Source organism: Oryzias melastigma, linkage group LG19 (genome assembly GCF_002922805.2).
Source record: "Oryzias melastigma strain HK-1 linkage group LG19, ASM292280v2, whole genome shotgun sequence".
Taxonomy (NCBI): Eukaryota; Metazoa; Chordata; class Actinopteri; order Beloniformes; family Adrianichthyidae; genus Oryzias; species Oryzias melastigma.
In genome coordinates, this window is record NC_050530.1 from 5,523,487 (window position 1) to 5,541,658 (window position 18,172).

Sequence of the window (18,172 nt, forward strand, 5' to 3'; positions counted from 1 at the left end):
AACGCTGTGGATGAAACCAGACAGAACCCGTCTTGATGTGAGAGCGATCAGTGACACTTTCACTGGGAGGCAGCGGCGGGAGAGCTCCGCCCCCATTTTGCTGACTTGGACTTAGGATCTGCTGAAACTCTTGAGTTTGGCTGAAGCCGCCGGCGTCATCGCTGAACAACCGGCTGTAATGAGACGGACCGACAGCGACGAGCGGAACCGGCCGGTCAGGTGATGGAATGACAGCTGACTCATTCAAACACCAAAGATAATTATAAGATAAAGATAATTGTTAATAAAGTTGAACTAACTGACTGTTCTGCTTCTCTTACCTTGTGTTACGGCGCCCTCTATGGTGCAGAAAGATCGTCTTCTACCCGAGAGGTCTCAGCTGCTCCTGTACAGACGCTCGGAAATGTTGGACTAAACCTGGAGGTCAAACCTGGAGGTCAAACATGGAGGTCATGGGGTCAATGATGGTCTCTAGACGTTCAGACAGAACTTCTTTATTGACAGTCATGCAGAGAGACGCCGCGTGCTCCGCCTCAGAGGGAGGAGCCACGGCCGGCTGGTGCTGGAGTACTGATTCAGTACAGGAATGCACACGTGTCTGCGCAGACGGACGGACCGGGATGTCTGTGAGGAACAGAGAGGCGTAGCAGCAGTTTCACAGAATGACCATCAATGATCCACACGAGGGGCGGGGCTCTGAGCAGGGGGCGGGGCTGTAAACAAACTTTTCAGTCGGCTGTATAAAAATAAATTTGCTGAAATCTTTGCTGGAGTCCAGAGTTTGGGGGAAACAGTTCAACCGAGTCCTCTTGGAAGCTGCTGGAGGTCCGAGTCTCCTCCGAGTCTCCTCCGAGTCTCCTCCGGGTCTCCTCCGAGTCTCCTCCGAGTCTCCTCCGAGTCTCCTCCGGGTCTCCTCCGAGTCTCCTCCGAGTCTCCTCCGAGTCTCCTCCGAGTCTCCTGCAAGTCTCCTGCAAGTCTCCTGCAAGTCTCCTGCAAGTCTCCTGCAAGTCTCCTCCTACTCGTACTCCAGGAGCTGCTTGTGGTAGAAAAGGAGGTACCTGCAGGAGGAGAGCACAGAGTCAGAGCGTGCAGCTGGGCCTCCCCCTGCAGACGCAGACGGCCTTCCCCTCTGCAGACCCCCCCCCACAGACGGCCCTCCTGCTTTGGAGGCTCACCCTTCGCTGTCCAGCACCTCCTTCAGGCTGGCCTTGGTAATGACGGCGTCGTCACACTTGAACCACTGGTCCTTGTGCTGGCGGATGAAGGTGGTGTAGTGTCCGCTCTCTAGCGTCCCCTGGTGGTTGACCACAGCAAACAGACTGTACCTGGAAGAGTCATGAATGAACGTCGTCTTTGGAATAAAATACGTCAATAAACTGTTAATAGTTTGTAATAAAATGAAACAGTCTGAAGAAATAAATATTTATCAAATGTCCTTGAATTAATATTAAGTTAATATTGAGTAAAATTGTTTTTTTTGGAAAAGTGCTACACAAATAAAGTTTGATTTGATTTGAAAAGAGAAACTTTGAATGAAACGTGAAGTTCATGGAGATCCTGAAGTTTCTTTAAACAGAATCGTCTGTTTCAGTTTTCCTGGAATAAACTGCAGGTGTTTAATGTGAATGTCTGGTCCGGTTCTGGATGATGAACCGGTCCGGGTCACCTGTTGTCGCTGCAGAAGGCGTCGGCGCTCTGCTGGTGCTGGCCGTTCATCCGCTTCTCTTTGCTGAAACGACAGACGCCGTTGAACACGACTTCCCCCGCCTGCACTCTGAAGCTGCGTCTGCACTCTCAAGCTGCGTCTGCACTCTCTCAAGCTGCGTCTGCACTCTCTGAAGCTGCGTCTGCACTCTCTGAAGCTGCGTCTGCACTCTCTCAAGCTGCGTCTGCACTCTCTCAAGCTGCGTCTGCACTCTCTCAAGCTGCGTCTGCACTCTCAAGCTGCGTCTGCACTCTCAAGCTGCCCTCACCTGGAGGCCATGAAGGGCGTCATGTCCAGCTCCAGAGGGAAGGACACGTATGTGCTGATCTTCCGCCGCAGTTTGGCAGAGTGCTCGAACCGCTGCAGACAGACAGACGGCTTTAGGCTGTGGCGGCGTCGGTTGACGGCGCTCAAAGGGAGAGCTCTTACTTTGAGGTGAAAGCACGCCACTACGGGCAGCTTCTTCATGGTCAGCTGCTTGGTGGATTCCTGGTAACTATGGCAACCGCTGCACTTGATCTTGGCGCTGCTGCCCAGGTGCTCCGGCCGGGTGAACCTGCACATGGAGGGGCATCACCGACCACCTTCCGCCGTCCTGACCCCACCAGACGCTTACCTGCGCAGGCAGTCTGTGAGCGTGGTGGCGCCGCCACCGTGACCCTCGCCGTTCAGCACAGACACCTCCCCCCCGGGGCTCAGGGGCCAGAACGGCGTGGAGGAACCGGGCAGGTCCAGACTGATGTCCCAGAACGGGTCGATGGTTGTTGAGACGCCGCTGGGAGGAAGAGGAGGAGGTGTTCCAGAGAGTTTAGGATCACGCGTTCAGACCTCCCCGCTGTGACCTCCGGCCACCACTCGGGGGAGCCAGAGAGCAGGACTTACTGGCAGACTTGGCAGGTGACGTCAGACTGCAGCCCCCCAGTGAAGATCTGGTCGATGATGCAGGTGCAGTGGTTGGGGTTGCTGGTTCTCTTCCCGTCATCATCTGCACACAAAGAGGATCAGACGCAGCCCCTCCCCTCCTGCACCGCCTCTGCCGTACCTCTGCAGTGGCGGTGCAGGACGTCCAGCGCGGCGATCAGGAACTCGTGGGCGTCCTGCTGCTCGTAGCCGGCCAGGTGGCGGGCGTGGGTCCACACCAGGTGGAGCAGGCGGAACGGGACATGAGGCGAGCGGCGGCCCGAGTAGAACTAGGGAGGAGGGGGAGTGGTTAGAGGGAGGCGGCGGGGCTCTAGAGAGAGGGGGGATTGTAGAAAAGGCACCACCTCCTGGAAGAGCTGCGACATCTCACACACCAGGCAGGAGCTGCTCGCCATCTCGCACTTGTGGCGGTCGGACAGGAAAAAGTCGCGCAGCAGCGGCGTGTGCGTCAGCGCCTGGACGATGCAGTTCATGAAACACGTGTTCCCCAGGTTGATCAGCCCCCGCAGGCCTGCGCACAGAGACAGAGGGGGCTGAAGCCCCGCCCACAGACGACAGGGACAAGACGAGGGGGCGGCTGAAGCCCCGCCCACAGACGACAGGGACAAGACGAGGGGGCGGCTGAAGCCCCGCCCACAGATGACAGGGACAAGACGGGGGGGTGGCTGAAGCCCCGCCCACAGATGACAGGGACAAGACGAGGGGGTGGCTGAAGCCCCGCCCACAGACGACAGGGACAAGACGAGGGGGCGGCTGAAGCCCCGCCCACAGATGACAGGGACAAGACGAGGGGGCGGCTGAAGCCCTGCCCACAGACGACAGGGACAAGACGAGGGGGTGGCTGAAGCCCCGCCCACAGACGATCCACTAAAAGCGAGCCGTTAGCAGCATCTGGTTCTGGTTCTGTTCTGCCTAAAGAAGCTAAGCAACCCAAACCATGATGCTCCCTCTGCTGTGCTTCAGTTAGATAATTGGGGTAAAAAAGTATTCAGTCACCATCGGTGCAAGTTCCACTGCTTAAACAGACGAGGTCTGTAATTGTGTCTCAAGATTAAATCTGACTGAATACTTTTCAACCTCTGTCTCAGGGACAGCTTCTCCTCTCCGTTCGGGAGTCTCCTGAGGTTCTCAGCTGTTCCAGAGAGAATCCTGAGAGTCTGAAACCGCAGGAACTAATGGAGGGAGCTCAACTCTGCCCGGAACAGAACCGGGTCAGGATCCTGCAGACGGACCAGCAGCTCTGAAACAGGACGAACCGATGGTGCAGTTGGTGGTGATCCTCCTCCTCTTGGGGTTGTGCCGTAGCAGCTCCACCTCCCTCTTGCTGGGCTCCCAGGAGGAGAACTTCTCCCCGACGCCTGGACAGACAGAGACCCGTGAGGTTCTGAGCTCCAGAACCACACAGAGGATCAGCAGAACTTCAGTCCAGAACCAGAACATCTTTAGTTTTAAATGGACCGGCATCAGAACCATATCCAGATGCATTTTATTCTGGAAAATCAAAGTTTGTTCTTCGTTTCAAAATAAGAGCTTGGAGTTCCTGTTTGTTAAAAAGGCTTCAGGATGTGGAGTTATCTCCACATCGACTGATCTTGATTCAATCAGTCTGGGATGGTGGAAATTATGGGATGTTGTGTGGTACCTTGCATCTTCCAGGCTTTCTTCTGCTCCTCTTTGGCGATTTGCTCCATCTCCTTGTCGTAGACGTAGTCTTGGCACAGGAAGCAGTAGATGCCCCCGTACAGCAGGTCCACAGCTGAAGACACACAGAGGTCAGAGGTCATCTGCATGAACGCTTGCAGTTGGGTTGACCTGCGCTGCCATGGCGCCATCTGCTGGCTGCAGACTGAGCAGCATCAGACATGTCGGGACAGATGTCTTTTCCCGTTACCATAGCAACCTGCAGCTGGTCCTGCATCCTCTGCAGGTGGAGGAACGTAGAAGAACGAGAAGAAGAGAATCGGTGCAGACAGAGACATGGGGGGGGTCAGTGGCAGCTGATTGGACGCGAGCTCAAACACGCTGCAGAAGCTCCTCCCAATTCCGTCAGAAAACCAACTCCACAGGTCAGAGGTGGTCTGCAGCCGTCTGCAGCCGCCTGCATCAGGAACCTCCTTCAGCTCGGAGCCTCACACAGCATAACGGCTCAAAGGCAACAAGCAGTACGAGAACAAGGAGTTGGGGGTTGTCCTTAACATTCATCTGTAAGTTAATAAGCCACTCCTCCTAGTATGATTTGTGCTGTTGTGTCTTTTATATTATTTTTTAACATGTTTTAGAGTAAAACTGTTAATAAAATAGCTGCGGGAGTCATTGCATGTGCACTGTCCCAAATACATAAATAAAATTAGAGTTAAGTTTTAGAGACAACAATAACAAATATGACCACAGATTATTTTTGTATCAGTGATTCACTACCTTCCAGAAAAAGTAAAAAAATACACAGATGTCCTTCATTTAGCGCCAGTTATTTCATGTCGAATTACAAGAACTGTGTGGACACCGTTTCCCACAATGCATTGTTTTGTAGTCATCAAGGCGGCCTGCAGCCAGCGTGGTACCGTACCTATTTTCTGGCTGCGCTCGCTTAGGAAGGCGCCTTGAACCCGCCCCTTTCTCGCGATACTTCGTGACGGCGCACATTTGACGTCAGTGCAAGAAACTAACCAACATGCACCGCGATCCAGGCGATCTGCGCAGCGCCGGGTCCGTCTGCATGATCTCAAACACACCTACTGTTATCACCTGCTTTAAGCTCCTCCCTCTAACAATCCACCTGTCCGCTCAGACCGACTTCACCCCAAACCCCAACAGGTGGGCGTGGCTTACCCAGGTGATGCCTCTTGCTCCGGGCGTGTTCGTGGATGTGTTTCTTGGCGAAGCAGGCGAAGAAGACGCAGCTGAGGCAGGAGTGCAGCCGGCTGAGGTGGGCGCCGCACGCGTGACACACGCAGGACTTGGCCTGAAAGACAGAAGGAACATCTGCTCTTCATCATCCAGAGCGGTCCAAACCGTCCTCGTAGCGACCCCAGAGGACCACCGCGCTGCTCTGAGGGACCAGAACCGGACCAGAACGTCTACAGAGAGAGAGAGATTCTCTCCTCACTCCTGGTGAAGCGAGGGGTCAAAGGTCATCAGAACCGGTTCTGGACCCTCTCTGGTTCAGGATCAGATGTTTAATCTTCTCCTTTGATCGTTATTTATTTACTGTTGAAGTGAGAAGGACCGTCCAGGTGAACTCAGGTGAGTCCGGCCTCCCCGTCCATCAGCTGACACGTCTGTAAACACGGCAGGGGCGCGTGCTGGGGTGCACGTGCTCCGGACCAAACTGGTGGTCTGCTGACGGGCGCGTGCACGCCCACCATCCCCGCAGCGCGCACCGGGTCCAGGTGAGCCGCGGCTGACATGTCCCGGTTACCTTTCTGGTTCTGGTCTCAGCCGAACCGCTCCACACGAAGCACCGGTAGATGAGCCGCAGGTTCTGCCGCCAGCCGTCCGCCTTCCAGCCGCCGACGTGCGGGCATCCTGCGGGGCTCATGGCTCCGCATCCGCCCGGCGCCGCGCGGAACAGGCCGCCCGCTCCGAACCGCCGCAGCCCGGTCCAAGCAGGCTCGCGGGCTAGCTCTGCGGGTCCGCGATGTGCGCGCTGCGGCTGTCGGCGCGGACACGCGCAGGAGCGAACATGGAGGCGGGAAACACGGACCGTTACCGGAGACGTTAGCGCGCGGACACAAGTTGGGTCGGAAGCGTCGGAATTTCAACAGCAGATGAAACGGCGGCTGGAGCCACGCCCCCTTCAAGGCGGCCAGCCAGTTAACACAGAGAAAGCTGTGATTGACAGGTGCCACAGCTGTTTCATTCGATGACGTCACGCCTCAGCGGGGCGAACGCCGCTTCCTGATTGGTGGACGTAGTTCGGTTCAAGTACTTCCGCTTCAACGATGACGCTGATTGACTGAAACCCAAACCGACGAGCGCTCTGATTGGCTGAAGAGAGGTTCTATAGGGGTACAAGCATTGACTGTATATGTTTACAATGTTTACAGTCAACGGTGCGTCATGTCCGTGGGATGTACTGATCCATTTCTAATAAATTTTAACCAGAGTCATTGGCGATTCTCGCAGTGAGGCGAATTTACACGTTTTTATTTAATACAAAAAGTAAACAAACGCTATTTTTGTTTTAGCAAAAATGACTGATATCTTACTGGAACCTGGAGGTTCGATGCTGTCGGATTTCATGAGTGTGAGGTTTTACTCTTCATATCAGTATTAAAGTAATTGTTTACATATAACTTTAAAAAAAATCATTTGATGTAACTTCTGAAATATAACAAAAGTGTTTAAACACATGTCATTCTTTTTGGAGGGAAATCCAAAGTCACTGGTTAGCTTTACTTTCCATCTTCAGTATTTTAACAATTTTATTGTACAGATGTAGAGTAAAATAAATGATTGTCAGCTGTTATCAGCGTGTTCATGTTAACTTGTTTTAGATGTTAATGTCACAAAAATATGTTTTAAATATATCAAAATATGAGTCCAGTAAGAGTTTGTGGCCACAGCTCTAAAGTCTGCAGTTAGCAGAGCCCAAAAGTGACTCAAATCTCGACTGTGTTCCTCATCTGCTGAAACACAGTCGACATTTTTGGAAGTTTTTTGTGACCATTTATGTTTAAAACGATTGACAGGCTGAATAAATTCTGTTTTAAATGGTAAATAGTGGATACTCGTAAAGCACTTTGTAGCCTCCTTCAAAGGCCCAAAGTGCTTCACAGTCAGACACATTCACACGTTCACACGGTCACACATTAACACATTCACACGTTCACCCCTTCACACATTCACTCGGTCACACCTTCACACTTTCACACATTCACACATTCACTCGGTCACACATTCACACTTTCACACATTCACACATTCACTTGGTCACACATTCACATGTTCACACATTAACACATTCACTCGGTCACACGTTCACACGGTCACACATTCACTCGGTCACACATTCACACACATTCACACGTTCACACATTCAAACATTAACACATTCACTCGGTCACACATTCACACATTCACACATTCACTCATTCACACATTCACCCCTTCACACATTAACACATTCACTCGTTCACACGGTCACACATTCACACGTTCACACATTCACACATTTACACATTCACTCGGTCACACATTCACACACATTCACACGTTCACACATTAACACATTCACTCGGTCACACATTCACACGTTCACACGGTCACACATTTACACACATTCACACATTCACACGGTCACAGATTCACACGGTCACACATTCGCTCGGTCACACGTTCACACATTCACAAATTCACATGTTCACACATTAACACGTTCACTCGGTCACACGTTCACACGGTCACACATTCACTCGGTCACACATTCACACACATTCACACGTTCACACATTAACACATTCACACGGTCACACATTCACATGTTCACACATTAACACGTTCACTCGGTCACACATTCACACGTTCACACATTCAAGTGTTTTTTGTGCCATAAATTTCTTAAAAGTTGAATAAAATGTGGTTAAAAAGATTGTAAAGATCTCTGGAGAGTGAAGTCTTATTCTAAAAAAAAAATAAACTCAAATTTAATGAAATGTGGTTTTATGATGGAAAAAAGCATCACCCTCCATCAGTCTCCCATAAAATCCAAATAAAAAAGGTCAGACGTCATATTTCCAGGTAAATTGGATAAATGAAAAATATTTTGTTAATGGACTAAAACACTTATCAAATGTGTAGTGCGTTCGTATGTGTTTTGCATTACACAGAATTTGTCCGTAACACAGTTGACAATATAATTAATCAAACATAATTTTTTACTAAAATATTTTAAAATTAGTTTGAGCTTAAGCTTTTTGAACATTACGTATAATATAGAACCATATAGTTTACTAGTCAAAAAAGAATATTGATATTTTGAGGTTTTGTTTGACTTGAAATGTACCCCTAATCACAACACAACCCGACGAAGGCTCTGATTGGCTGGAGGAAAAGCGTGTCGACAGGAAGAAGCTCAGAGAGAAGTTTGTTCTGAAACAATTTATTAACAGATCAGCAACGTTCACGCTCCGGAGGGCAGAGCGGCTTCCTCCGCTGGAATCGAACCCTTCCCTGTACAGCGCCCTCTAGCGATCAGAGCGGGAACAGCGTGCTTGTGGAGCCTGTCCGCAGCAGGCGTGGCGCCTCCAGGTGTCTTCAGGTGCGAGTCCGGAGGACAGTGAGATCATTCACACACGGTTGGAACAAACAGTCCAGCTTTTATTGTGGTGGTTTGTGTGGCGCTCCGGAACACTGATAAATAAAACAATGACAGAGGGATGTTTCCTTTCTAAGGATGCTGCTCATCCTGAAGACACGCTGACGTCAGAAGAACCAAATTGATCATCCACACATTTAGATTTTCCCTAACCAGAGTCCTTATGCAACAGAGTGTTTGTTTTCCTCTTAAAACTCCCAGCTCGTCCCGGGAAGAAGGTGCTGGGCGGCTGCGGCGTTCCCTCCATCCCAGGCCTCTCAGGAGTAACTGGACGTTTTGCTACCGACCTCGTCCTCCTGCGTCCCCATACTCTGCAGAGACAGATTCATGCTGAGACTGTGGGCGGGACAACCACCACGCGGGAGGAGACGGCGTCCTCACCTTCTGCACAAACTGAGGGTTTACAGTGATCTCCTGATCCATAGACTTTAACTTCTCGTCCAGCTCTATACACTTCAACATCTGCAAAGACAAGAGGGTCAGCTTCAGCGGGAACGGCGAGGAAACGGCGGCGGAGGGTCGAGGCGTCACCTCTTGGTCGATTTTGTGGAGCATGGCGGGGTTGTTGTATTTCTCGGGGTTGTCGTGGAAACAGACCATGCCGTCCTTTTGGTTAATGCTAGCATAGATCTCCCCGTCTTCAATCTGAAAGAAGCAGAAGGAGACCCTGAAGCTCCGGGAACCCCGAAGCTCCGGGAACCCCGAAGATCCGGGAACCCCGAAGCTCCGGGAACCCCGGAGATCCGGGAACTCCGGAGATCCGGGAACTTGGCAGCAGCTCCAGCCCCAATCATGAACTGACTCACCATGTGTAAGACGTATTTCTCCGCTTCCTGCGGACCTGAGAGCTGAACTCGACTCGCCATGTCTTGCAAAGACAACGTCAGGAAGGTCTGCAGAGGATCAAAGAGTGAGAGTGAGGTGCTGTGGTGCAGCGGTCTGCCAGAAGAACAGAACCAAAGAGCAGACAATTCAACATCAAAGGTCACGACATAAAAAGTTAAACTTTTGATTTTAACGTTTTTCTGATTCTGGGGACCCCAGGTCAGCTGGGAGTTTCCTGCTAGAGCTGGAGCTCCTGTCTGAAGATAAAGCAGAACCTGGAAAGGTTCTGGTAGCTTTATGAATTCCTGTAGTTCAGTGTCTCAGAACCAGCAGATCAAGAGACCCAGAAACACAGTTTACAGTTTCATTCCTTCAGACCTTTAGAACTTCTGACTGACCTGAGGCTCTCTGACACAGCAGCCTCTGAATCTGCTTCTTCTGAGAAGATCTGGTTTCCAGATCATTCTGGTTTCCAGATTGTTTTATCTCCTCAGCATATCCAGACTCCCCCCTTTGAGGACAGCCCTCAGGTTCAGGCCCGCCCACCTTGGTTAGCCTCTGGATGTTCTTCTTGTAGAGGGAGGAGACACACTGCTTGACCAGGCCGGTGTTGTTGTCCCGCGTGAAGCTCTCGCTGTGTTTGCTGACCAGGCTGCGCAGCTCTGCAGGGTTGTTGGTGGTGTAGACCTGAGCCAGCTCATGGTAGATGTTGCTCAAGGGCTGAGGAAAGACAACAGAGAAGCTTCACTGATCAGAACAGGATGGAAGGAACCAGGACAACTGGCCAGAGCTCTAGACTAAGTCTGGTTCTGGTGCACCGACGTTCTCAAACTCATTGCATTTAACTTTTACATGGTCACTGTCAACACCAGCCCTTAATTTATAACAGAGTTCTACCATAACGATAAACTACTACATTTATATAGCACATCAACATTAATAAAAATGTGCAGTTTTGACAAGTGAAATGGGCGGAGCCTAAGTCATCCTGCTCTGCTCCATTCTGATGCATCCACTCACAGACGAATAGATCCATTTATGTCTTTGTTTTCCTGGTCTGAGCTGGAATCTGGATCTAAACTACGTCTGGACAGAAACGATGTTGCTGCTGTTTTCGTTCCACTGTAATGTTAGCTTAGCGTGTGAGCGGCTGTAAGCTAGCAGCAGAGCCAGTGAACAAAGATTTCATGACATCATCGTGGGTTATTTCACACCAACAGTCTTGGCCACAACTCAAAGGTGAATTTCTAAAGATTTCGAGCTGCTCTGCAGAAACTATGTCCTAGAAAACGACAGGTTTTTAAAGTTTTGGCTAAAAACAGCTGAATCATGATCAAAAGAGCACTTTAAAATGCTTTGAAAACAGCAGGAGTTTAAAATGCTTCACAGAAACTTCAACAAAAAAATAAACTAAACTTTTAAGCGTTTAGTGATCAATACATAGCCATTTATTTGAATTTTTGAAATGTACTTTTGTTTTTTTAAACTTTTTCATTTTCAGAATTAATTTGGTTTGTGAAAAACTTGATGTTTTTAATTAATTGATTTTTGTTTTTAATAGTCATTGAGAGCTTTATAATGTTTTGCGCTGATGAGTTTGTTATTGTTATCTATCCTTCAGGGCCACCGTAGTTAACCGTAAACACCAATAATGTTGAAGTGAATCACTTCTTTTAGCTTGCCATAAATCTTACCGTTCACACAATCTCTGAAGCTGATTCTGACACGGAAAAAAACGTTTTTTTTCTTGATTTGCTCCGATACACACGATAGGATTAACGCAGAGCGCTCAAATAATGAAGCTGCTTTTCTCCAGCGGATTAGACATCACTTCCCAGCTGCACTGATCATCAGCGCGAGGCTCGTTTCCTCCGCTTCAGAATCCGCTGGAGTAACGCTCATCGCGTTAGCGGTAGAATGTAGCCTAAACACTAGAACCAAAGCTCTGAGCTCTGTTTTCAGTCGCTCCACCTGCCGCCAGTATCGGGCGCACGGACCCAAACTGAACGACTCTGAAAGTGTCGCCGGCGCTCCTCCAGATGTGCTTTCTAATAAAGTAAGAATAATTCTTATTGGAGGTTGTTACACCTGCACACACATGCAGGAAGGAGACTTTTGGAGTCGCTGACATTGTCTTTTCTCCTCAGAACGGCTGGGTGCACTGGTGCGACCAAGAATTTTTTTTAGGCGCTTAAATGAAAAATCTAGTAGCAAATGCGACCAAATTGTCCCTGCTGGCTGATGGAGACAAAGGTTTCTGTCTGAATCCAGGGCTGCCATGATGAGGCGATTAGTCGAATATAAAAATCGTTGACGACCGATTTAATAGTACTAGACACGTCTTTTTTTATCTCTGCAGCGTACTTTCTAATGCTGGCTCTGTTATTCTCTTTGACACGTGTTCAGTAGTGCTAATCGTAGTGATGTCACAGGCAGTTCTGAGAGGGCTTGGGTACCATAGCAACACGCCGACAGAGCATGAAAGAGTGAAACATAAAAGACAAGTGTCCACAGCAGCACTACAGTGAACACCTGAAGAGGAAACCCCTCCTGACTGATGATCAAAATCCCATCAGTTATCACGCAATGAGAGGGAAATTTGTTCTCTGCATTTGACCCCTCCCCTGGGGGAGTGGTGAGCTGCAGACACAGCCATTTGATGGTTTAATCCAACCTCTTATGCACAGTATTTAGCAGAGAGGCTCTTGGTCCCATTTTTTATTATGTCTCAGCCTGGATTTGAATTAACAACCTTCCAATCTCAGGACGGACACTCTACCACAGGGCCATGGAGCTGGTCATTGATCAGAGGGATCTTTGTCTAGGGAAGCTAAGCTAGCATTAGCGCAAACAGAGAGCATGCTTACTAGGGCTGTGGATCATCACTTAGATGGCGATCCGATTGGATTCACGAATCGAACCACGATTCTGACTTTTTAATATGTTTACTGTTATGTGTATGTCTATTTACTGGATGGATGAAAACTGAAATGATTTCATCATTTATACTTTAATTTAAAACAGGAGATCAGAATCAACAAAACTGATTAAAAAAACACAAAGATTCAGATAAAAATACATTTTGTCATTTTAAACTTTTTAATCAATCTTCTGGTTCAGTAAAACAACATAAAAGGATAAAATCTCTGCTGTTTTGGATCATTTAACAGAATCGGAAAATGTTCTCCAGTTTTCTATCCTCAGAGTTCTCAAATATTTTACGTTCTAAGCATCACATATTGCAGCAGAGCTCCTATGAAAAGTATTTTTTCGCAGCAGAATCAGCTGATTCACGTTGATTACATCATCCTTCCAGCAGCGCGAGGCTGTTTCTTCAGAATAACCTGGAGTTTCGTTAACTGCGTCAAATGTTGAAGAGTTATCGTAGTCAAAAGAATGTAAACACTGGAGCTAAAGCTCCGATGTTAAAGCTAATTCATTGTTTCAGAAGTTATGTCTGTGAGCCGAACTTCAGTCTCAGTTTGTTGCATCTTCATATAAAAGAAGTCCAAATGGTGAATAAGGTGCACCAGCTTTTATTTACACTCCACCACGTCTCGGAACATCTGAACACAGCTGCTCGCTCAGGCTCATCGGACTTCTGCTTTTTTACACGTAACACACACTATGTGAACCTCGCCTGCCCTCTGCTGGCCACAGGATTAACTTAAAAGGTAATACAACATTTCAGATTCAATATTCCACACAATTTTTGAACGGAAAAAAGCTCTCTTTTACTTTGAAAACCGGAAGCTTCACCGTCACCAAGATGTTTACTTCTGGTGTAGGTAACGCGGCTCTTTTGGGTTTGTTTTAGTTTGTAAACTTAAAATACTAAATTATTCTGCATGTCAGAGCAAAAATACATCGTCCCCAGATGATATTATGATCATATTTTACTACAATTTACTACATCTATAAAGATCATGAATCAGCGATCTTGGACGTCGCGAATATCAGTACTCGAATTTTCGGGAGCAGATGGCGAATACCCGAGCACCCGGACACTCGTCACAGCCCTAGTGCTTACTGCTGTTCTACTTATATCAGGGATTTTTCTGCATAAAGTATTTGGTGGCGGTTTCTTTATTTTGAAGGGCTGAACAAAACCATCGGCGCTCGTGTCCGAGTCTGAGTTCAGATCTCCCTGCTCCGTACAGAACCGTATGGCAAGCCAAAAGGATCAAAAGTCGCTTTGAAAAGCTGGCATGGCAGCGGCTCACCTGCACATGTACTACAGATAATAATTATTATTTGAAATATTTACATGTCCCCACAGTTAGTTTCAATGCTACAATTAATACAAAAAAATCAAGACAGTTTCATTTTAATATTTTCATTTACGATATCATTTGGACAGGGGGAGATTGCATATGAATCATTCTTTTCTCTCAGTTTTTGTAGATTTGATCTCCAGTAGGAGTGTAACGGATCTCAGATAATCCGTGGTCCGTACGGATCAGAACCCACGTGTGTACCACGGACCACTCCAACCCCACCCCCCGCGAGCGCACACACCTAAATAACACAACAGATAAGTCAGGGGAGGCTGAGCCTCACCAGCAAAATGTCGCTAAAAACATGCATGAATATAATAAGATGAATAAGATGAATATACTTTTTAAAATGAAAAATAGAAAATCTAATGTTATTTTCTATGATTACCATTTTTGTTCGCGTTTTCAATGTTTCTTGGTAAAAAAGCAGCACATTTACAGTTTCCTGTCCAAATCCGTTAGACGGCGCTGGATGAGGCAGCTGTAGCCCCGCCTCCCCAGCGCCGCACACACTGACAGCAGCTGCAGCTGACGTATGTCTGTGTTGTTTCGGTCTATCATCATAAAACGCTTTATTTTAAATCGACCTGATTTGTTTTTCATTGGTTCCAGTTTGTGACTCATTTAGCCGGTGCGGCAGTCAGTCCGCCCGCCGCACCACGATATACATGCCACCAGCAGAGGGCGCTGGTGAGCCCAGAGAGTGTATGTGACACCGCGGACAAAAAAATAGTAGATCTAGTGTTAGCAAAACAAGTGCAGCCGTCCAGTTACTCTTTAATATTGTTTAGCATCAATATCTAAATGGAGGATTTGGTTTTAAACCCTAAACCCAGAATGTGTTTAGACTCGTCTCTGGGAGAGATCTCCACGGAGACGGAGAGACTTTAACTCTGAAGAAATGAAGATTCTACAAACATTCATCTGTTTCTTCAGAAGGAGCAGCACAGACCTCATTCACAAGTATAAGTAAGTCATCAACAACAATTGTGGTGATTTTTTTATGCTACAGTTTGTAAAGAGAAGTAAAATGTTGAATTGAAATTTTAAACTCTTTATCTGTTGTCAGTCAAACGGTGAATCAGCTGCTCTTGCCAGATAGTGTCAGAGCTTTCCAGTTTGTTATTTATGTAAATATTAATCTGTACGGATCACTAGCCATGATTCAGCACATGCATGTACCTCAAATGCAGCTCAGAGAGCAAATATTTAGTGTGTTTATAAGTTTTGAAATATACGTTTTATTGAATATATGCTTAAAGCTTTAAAAAAATAGTAGGCTTTTATTTTGTTGTTTCCTGTTGATTCAGATTGCCAACCTCATTTGATTTAATCTTGTTTTAACAAATGAAGGAGTAAAGCTGCATGATTGATTAAAGTGTTGTCTTTAATCCTGGTTAACGTAGAGCTGAAACACTTTCAGTTTAAAGCTAACGACGGTGAAGCCGTGTGTTTTACATCCGGTCTACGAGTGACCCGATTAGTCGACTAATCGGAACAATAACCGGTGATTCGTCAACCATTGAAATAATTATCTGTGACAGCCCTATCGGAGTCCCTTAATAATAATAACATGAACGTGATAAAAGTGGGCAGGGCTTATTTTAACATCAGTGTTTGCTTTTAGTTCTACTGCATGAAACAAAGCTGTGCTCCTGCTGGTATGTTGGTACCACAGCGCCCCCTAGTGCAGCTCTCACAGAGCACGCTCAGCATTACCATCAGCAGCCATAGAGGTTACTGGAGATGACAGCAGGCTTGTTACTGTTGTCCAAGATACGTAAAGAGAAACGCCATATTGGACTGGAATAAAAACAATCAGACATGTCTTAGCAGAACCAGTAAAATGACCATAAAATGATCCATTTGGTCCAATTTTACAGAGGAAAACTGTTCATCAGAAAAATAATTCCCAGGTCATGGTAATGTTTATAATGTTTATAATGTTAACTGGAAATGTTTTTGTACAAAGTGCAACAAATGAACGACATCTCAAAGTTTTGATACATGAATATGTTATTCTATAGTAAACCTAATGCATACCTGATGGTTGTGGTTTAATCTACACACAGACTGAGATTACACAAACGGTCTGTGTATAAACGGATCGGTGGGTAGCTGACATCACCGTAGACCGCTCACACCTGTTATATATGGGCGGGTCCGCGCTCGGATCAGCGCGACACGGTCTGAGCCGACTGAGGACAGCCGCTTCAGACCCGATGGGTCAGAGACCGCCCCATTCACGGCGAGGTCTGGACTGCACCTGCTTTAAAGCCCACAGCGGCCGGGACTTATTACTGAACTGGAGCCGGTCAAGACGCAACACTGCAGGGTGAATTCATCTGGGCTGGGGGCTCCAGTTCTACAAGTGGATCCACCCCGCCTCTATCAGAACGTGACAGCAGGCAGGCGGTCTTTCATACGACACGTGTCCCGGTCCGTCCATCGGACAAGGACTCAGCGCTGATGGACTCTTCCCTCTTCACTACTGAGGAAATCCTGGTTAGTTCATGTTTCTCCTCTTAGAAATCTGATTACCAGCAGGTCATCTGGTCTATCTGAGGTCTAACACATACAAATACCACCATCATCCTCCAAAGAACATGAAGATCGCTGGTCCTGACAGAAAACATGGAAATAACGAGAAGTCTAAAGCTGTCATGGACTTTGAATAGATCATCCTTAATGTTCATTATTGACAGTAAACTCACTCAGATCTTGTTCAAATGTTCTCTAGAAGTTCTCCTTTATCAGCTGACAGCAATCATTTACTAATGAAAAGTCTCATTCTGTTTTTCCAGATCTGTAACACAGCAGTAAACAGCCATCTACACCATTCCAATATGGCGTCTGACTTTGCGTACGCAACAAGCTAGCATGAACCTGCAGTCATGAAGCTCCTCAGAGCAGAGAAGCAGCGCGTACCTTGATGAACCTCCCGACGATCTGTGAGGTGTATTTGGGCAGCGGCTGCACCTTCCCGTGGAGGATGAGAGAAACCAGGATGTACTTCTTATAGGCTTCCAACATGATGTGACTCACCGCCATGGCTGGAGTGGTTATCGCCTGTGAGGAGAGATCAGGAGATCTATAACAACCACACCAAACTGCTGCTGCTCCATGAGTTACAAGAGGAAATAAACAAAAGCGGATCCCAATGGTGAGTCAGTCAGAGAGACAGACTGAGCTGCTTCCTGCAAGAACATTGATATTTTCCTGTAGTAAAAATGTTTGTGACATTAATTAATGAAGCTTTGATGTTCTGTTGGCTGAGCAGCAGAACTTTGATCCAAACGGTCCTGGAGGGTCTTAGATAAACTCACAACAAACTACAACAACACAACAGCTCCTGTGTGGTGACGGCTGTGTGGACAGACTCAGAGGAACAGGTGAGTAGCCCTACCTGTTCATAAAAATACAGTGCTCTTTCAAAGTTCTTCAGGCCTGTGTAGATCATCCCGCCGTAGTAGTAGTAACATAAAAAGTGCTTTGCATCGTAGGCGCCGTTCTCTTTGCAGATGTCCATCATGTCCACCTCCAGGAAGGGCAGAGCCGGTTTGAAGCACTTAGCTAACAAGCACAACTGCAGGAGAAGACCAGAGGGTTCAGCTTCTTCTCAGACTCACCTGACAGGTGGAGGCGGGGCGAGGACTCACCTGACACAGGTCTGCGTGGACTGAGGTAAGCTGGTTTGTGTTCATCTGCATTTTGTCTATTGCCTGTTTGAGGATGACGATGCCCCTCAGAGGCTGGTGGAGACAGGTGGAGGGAGACAGACAGGTGGTGATAAGCAGGTGGAGACAGACAGGTGGTGATAAGCGGGTGGAGACAGAAAGGTGGAGACAGATGGGTGGAGACAGAAAGGTGGAGACAGATGGGTGGAGATAAGCGGGTGGAGACAGAAAGGTGGAGACAGATGGGTGGAGACAGACGGGTGGAGACAGACAGGTGAGATAAGCAGGTAGAGACAGATGGGTGTAGATAAGCAAGTGGAGACAGAAAGGTGGAGACAGACGGGTGGAGACAGACAGGTAGAGACAGACAGGTGGTGATAAGCGAGTGGAGACAGACAGGTGGAGACAGACAGGTGAGATAAGCAAGTGGAGACAGACGGGTGGAGATAAG

At 47.7% G+C, this 18,172-nt stretch overlaps 2 protein-coding genes and 1 long non-coding RNA gene across 6 annotated transcripts in view; 1 reads left to right on the forward strand and 2 right to left on the reverse strand.

Annotated features, from left to right (window-relative positions):
- Window positions 1–478: 478 nt before the first annotated feature.
- usp22 (ubiquitin specific peptidase 22) lies at window positions 479–6,499 on the reverse strand. 2 transcript variants are annotated; one of them, XM_024264447.2, is made up of 13 exons: window positions 6,045–6,489; window positions 5,456–5,588; window positions 4,269–4,382; window positions 3,883–3,984; window positions 2,971–3,137; window positions 2,748–2,895; window positions 2,588–2,690; window positions 2,322–2,480; window positions 2,135–2,261; window positions 1,974–2,065; window positions 1,667–1,729; window positions 1,176–1,325; window positions 479–1,058 (listed from the first exon to the last, which is right to left on the reverse strand). In XM_024264447.2, the coding sequence occupies exons 1-13, from the start codon at window positions 6,162–6,164 to the stop codon at window positions 1,016–1,018; spliced, it is 1,521 nt and encodes a 506-aa protein (XP_024120215.1). In that variant the 5' UTR covers window positions 6,165–6,489; the 3' UTR covers window positions 479–1,015. The 2 variants fall into 2 exon arrangements, with proteins under 2 accessions (XP_024120215.1, XP_024120216.1); XM_024264448.2 differs by lacking the exons at window positions 2,748–2,895; window positions 2,971–3,137 and having other exon boundaries at window positions 6,045–6,499.
- A 2,211-nt stretch (window positions 6,500–8,710) lies between these two features.
- cops3 (COP9 signalosome subunit 3) overlaps window positions 8,711–18,172 on the reverse strand; it is a 14,160-nt gene continuing 4,698 nt past the window's right edge. For all 3 annotated transcript variants that reach the window (XM_024264451.2, XM_024264449.2, XM_024264450.2), the window contains 8 exons: window positions 17,704–17,796; window positions 17,451–17,630; window positions 16,973–17,113; window positions 10,314–10,487; window positions 9,749–9,835; window positions 9,474–9,587; window positions 9,324–9,404; window positions 8,711–9,253 (listed from right to left, as the gene is read on the reverse strand). In XM_024264451.2, coding sequence (XP_024120219.1) covers window positions 9,200–9,253; window positions 9,324–9,404; window positions 9,474–9,587; window positions 9,749–9,835; window positions 10,314–10,487; window positions 16,973–17,113; window positions 17,451–17,630; window positions 17,704–17,796 — 924 coding nt within the window. In that variant the 3' untranslated portion in view covers window positions 8,711–9,199. The remainder of the gene's footprint in view (window positions 9,254–9,323; window positions 9,405–9,473; window positions 9,588–9,748; window positions 9,836–10,313; window positions 10,488–16,972; window positions 17,114–17,450; window positions 17,631–17,703; window positions 17,797–18,172) is intronic.
- LOC118600162 lies at window positions 16,102–17,456 on the forward strand. Its single transcript, XR_004949729.1, has 3 exons — window positions 16,102–16,549; window positions 16,849–17,207; window positions 17,325–17,456. It is a non-coding gene; the product is annotated as an uncharacterized LOC118600162 (long non-coding RNA).

Bases quoted from the DNA above. Each gene is read 5' to 3' on its own strand.
- usp22 (XM_024264447.2), bottom strand. From the start codon at position 6,164: ATGAGCCCCGCAGGATGCCCGCACGTCGGCGGCTGGAAGGCGGACGGC. The intron at 4,383-5,455 runs GTAAGCCACGCC...GTGTGTCTTCAG, and splicing joins GAGCAAGAGGCATCACCTGG to CTGTGGACCTGCTGTACGGG. The intron at 3,985-4,268 runs GTACCACACAAC...CTGTCTGTCCAG, and splicing joins GAAAGCCTGGAAGATGCAAG to GCGTCGGGGAGAAGTTCTCC.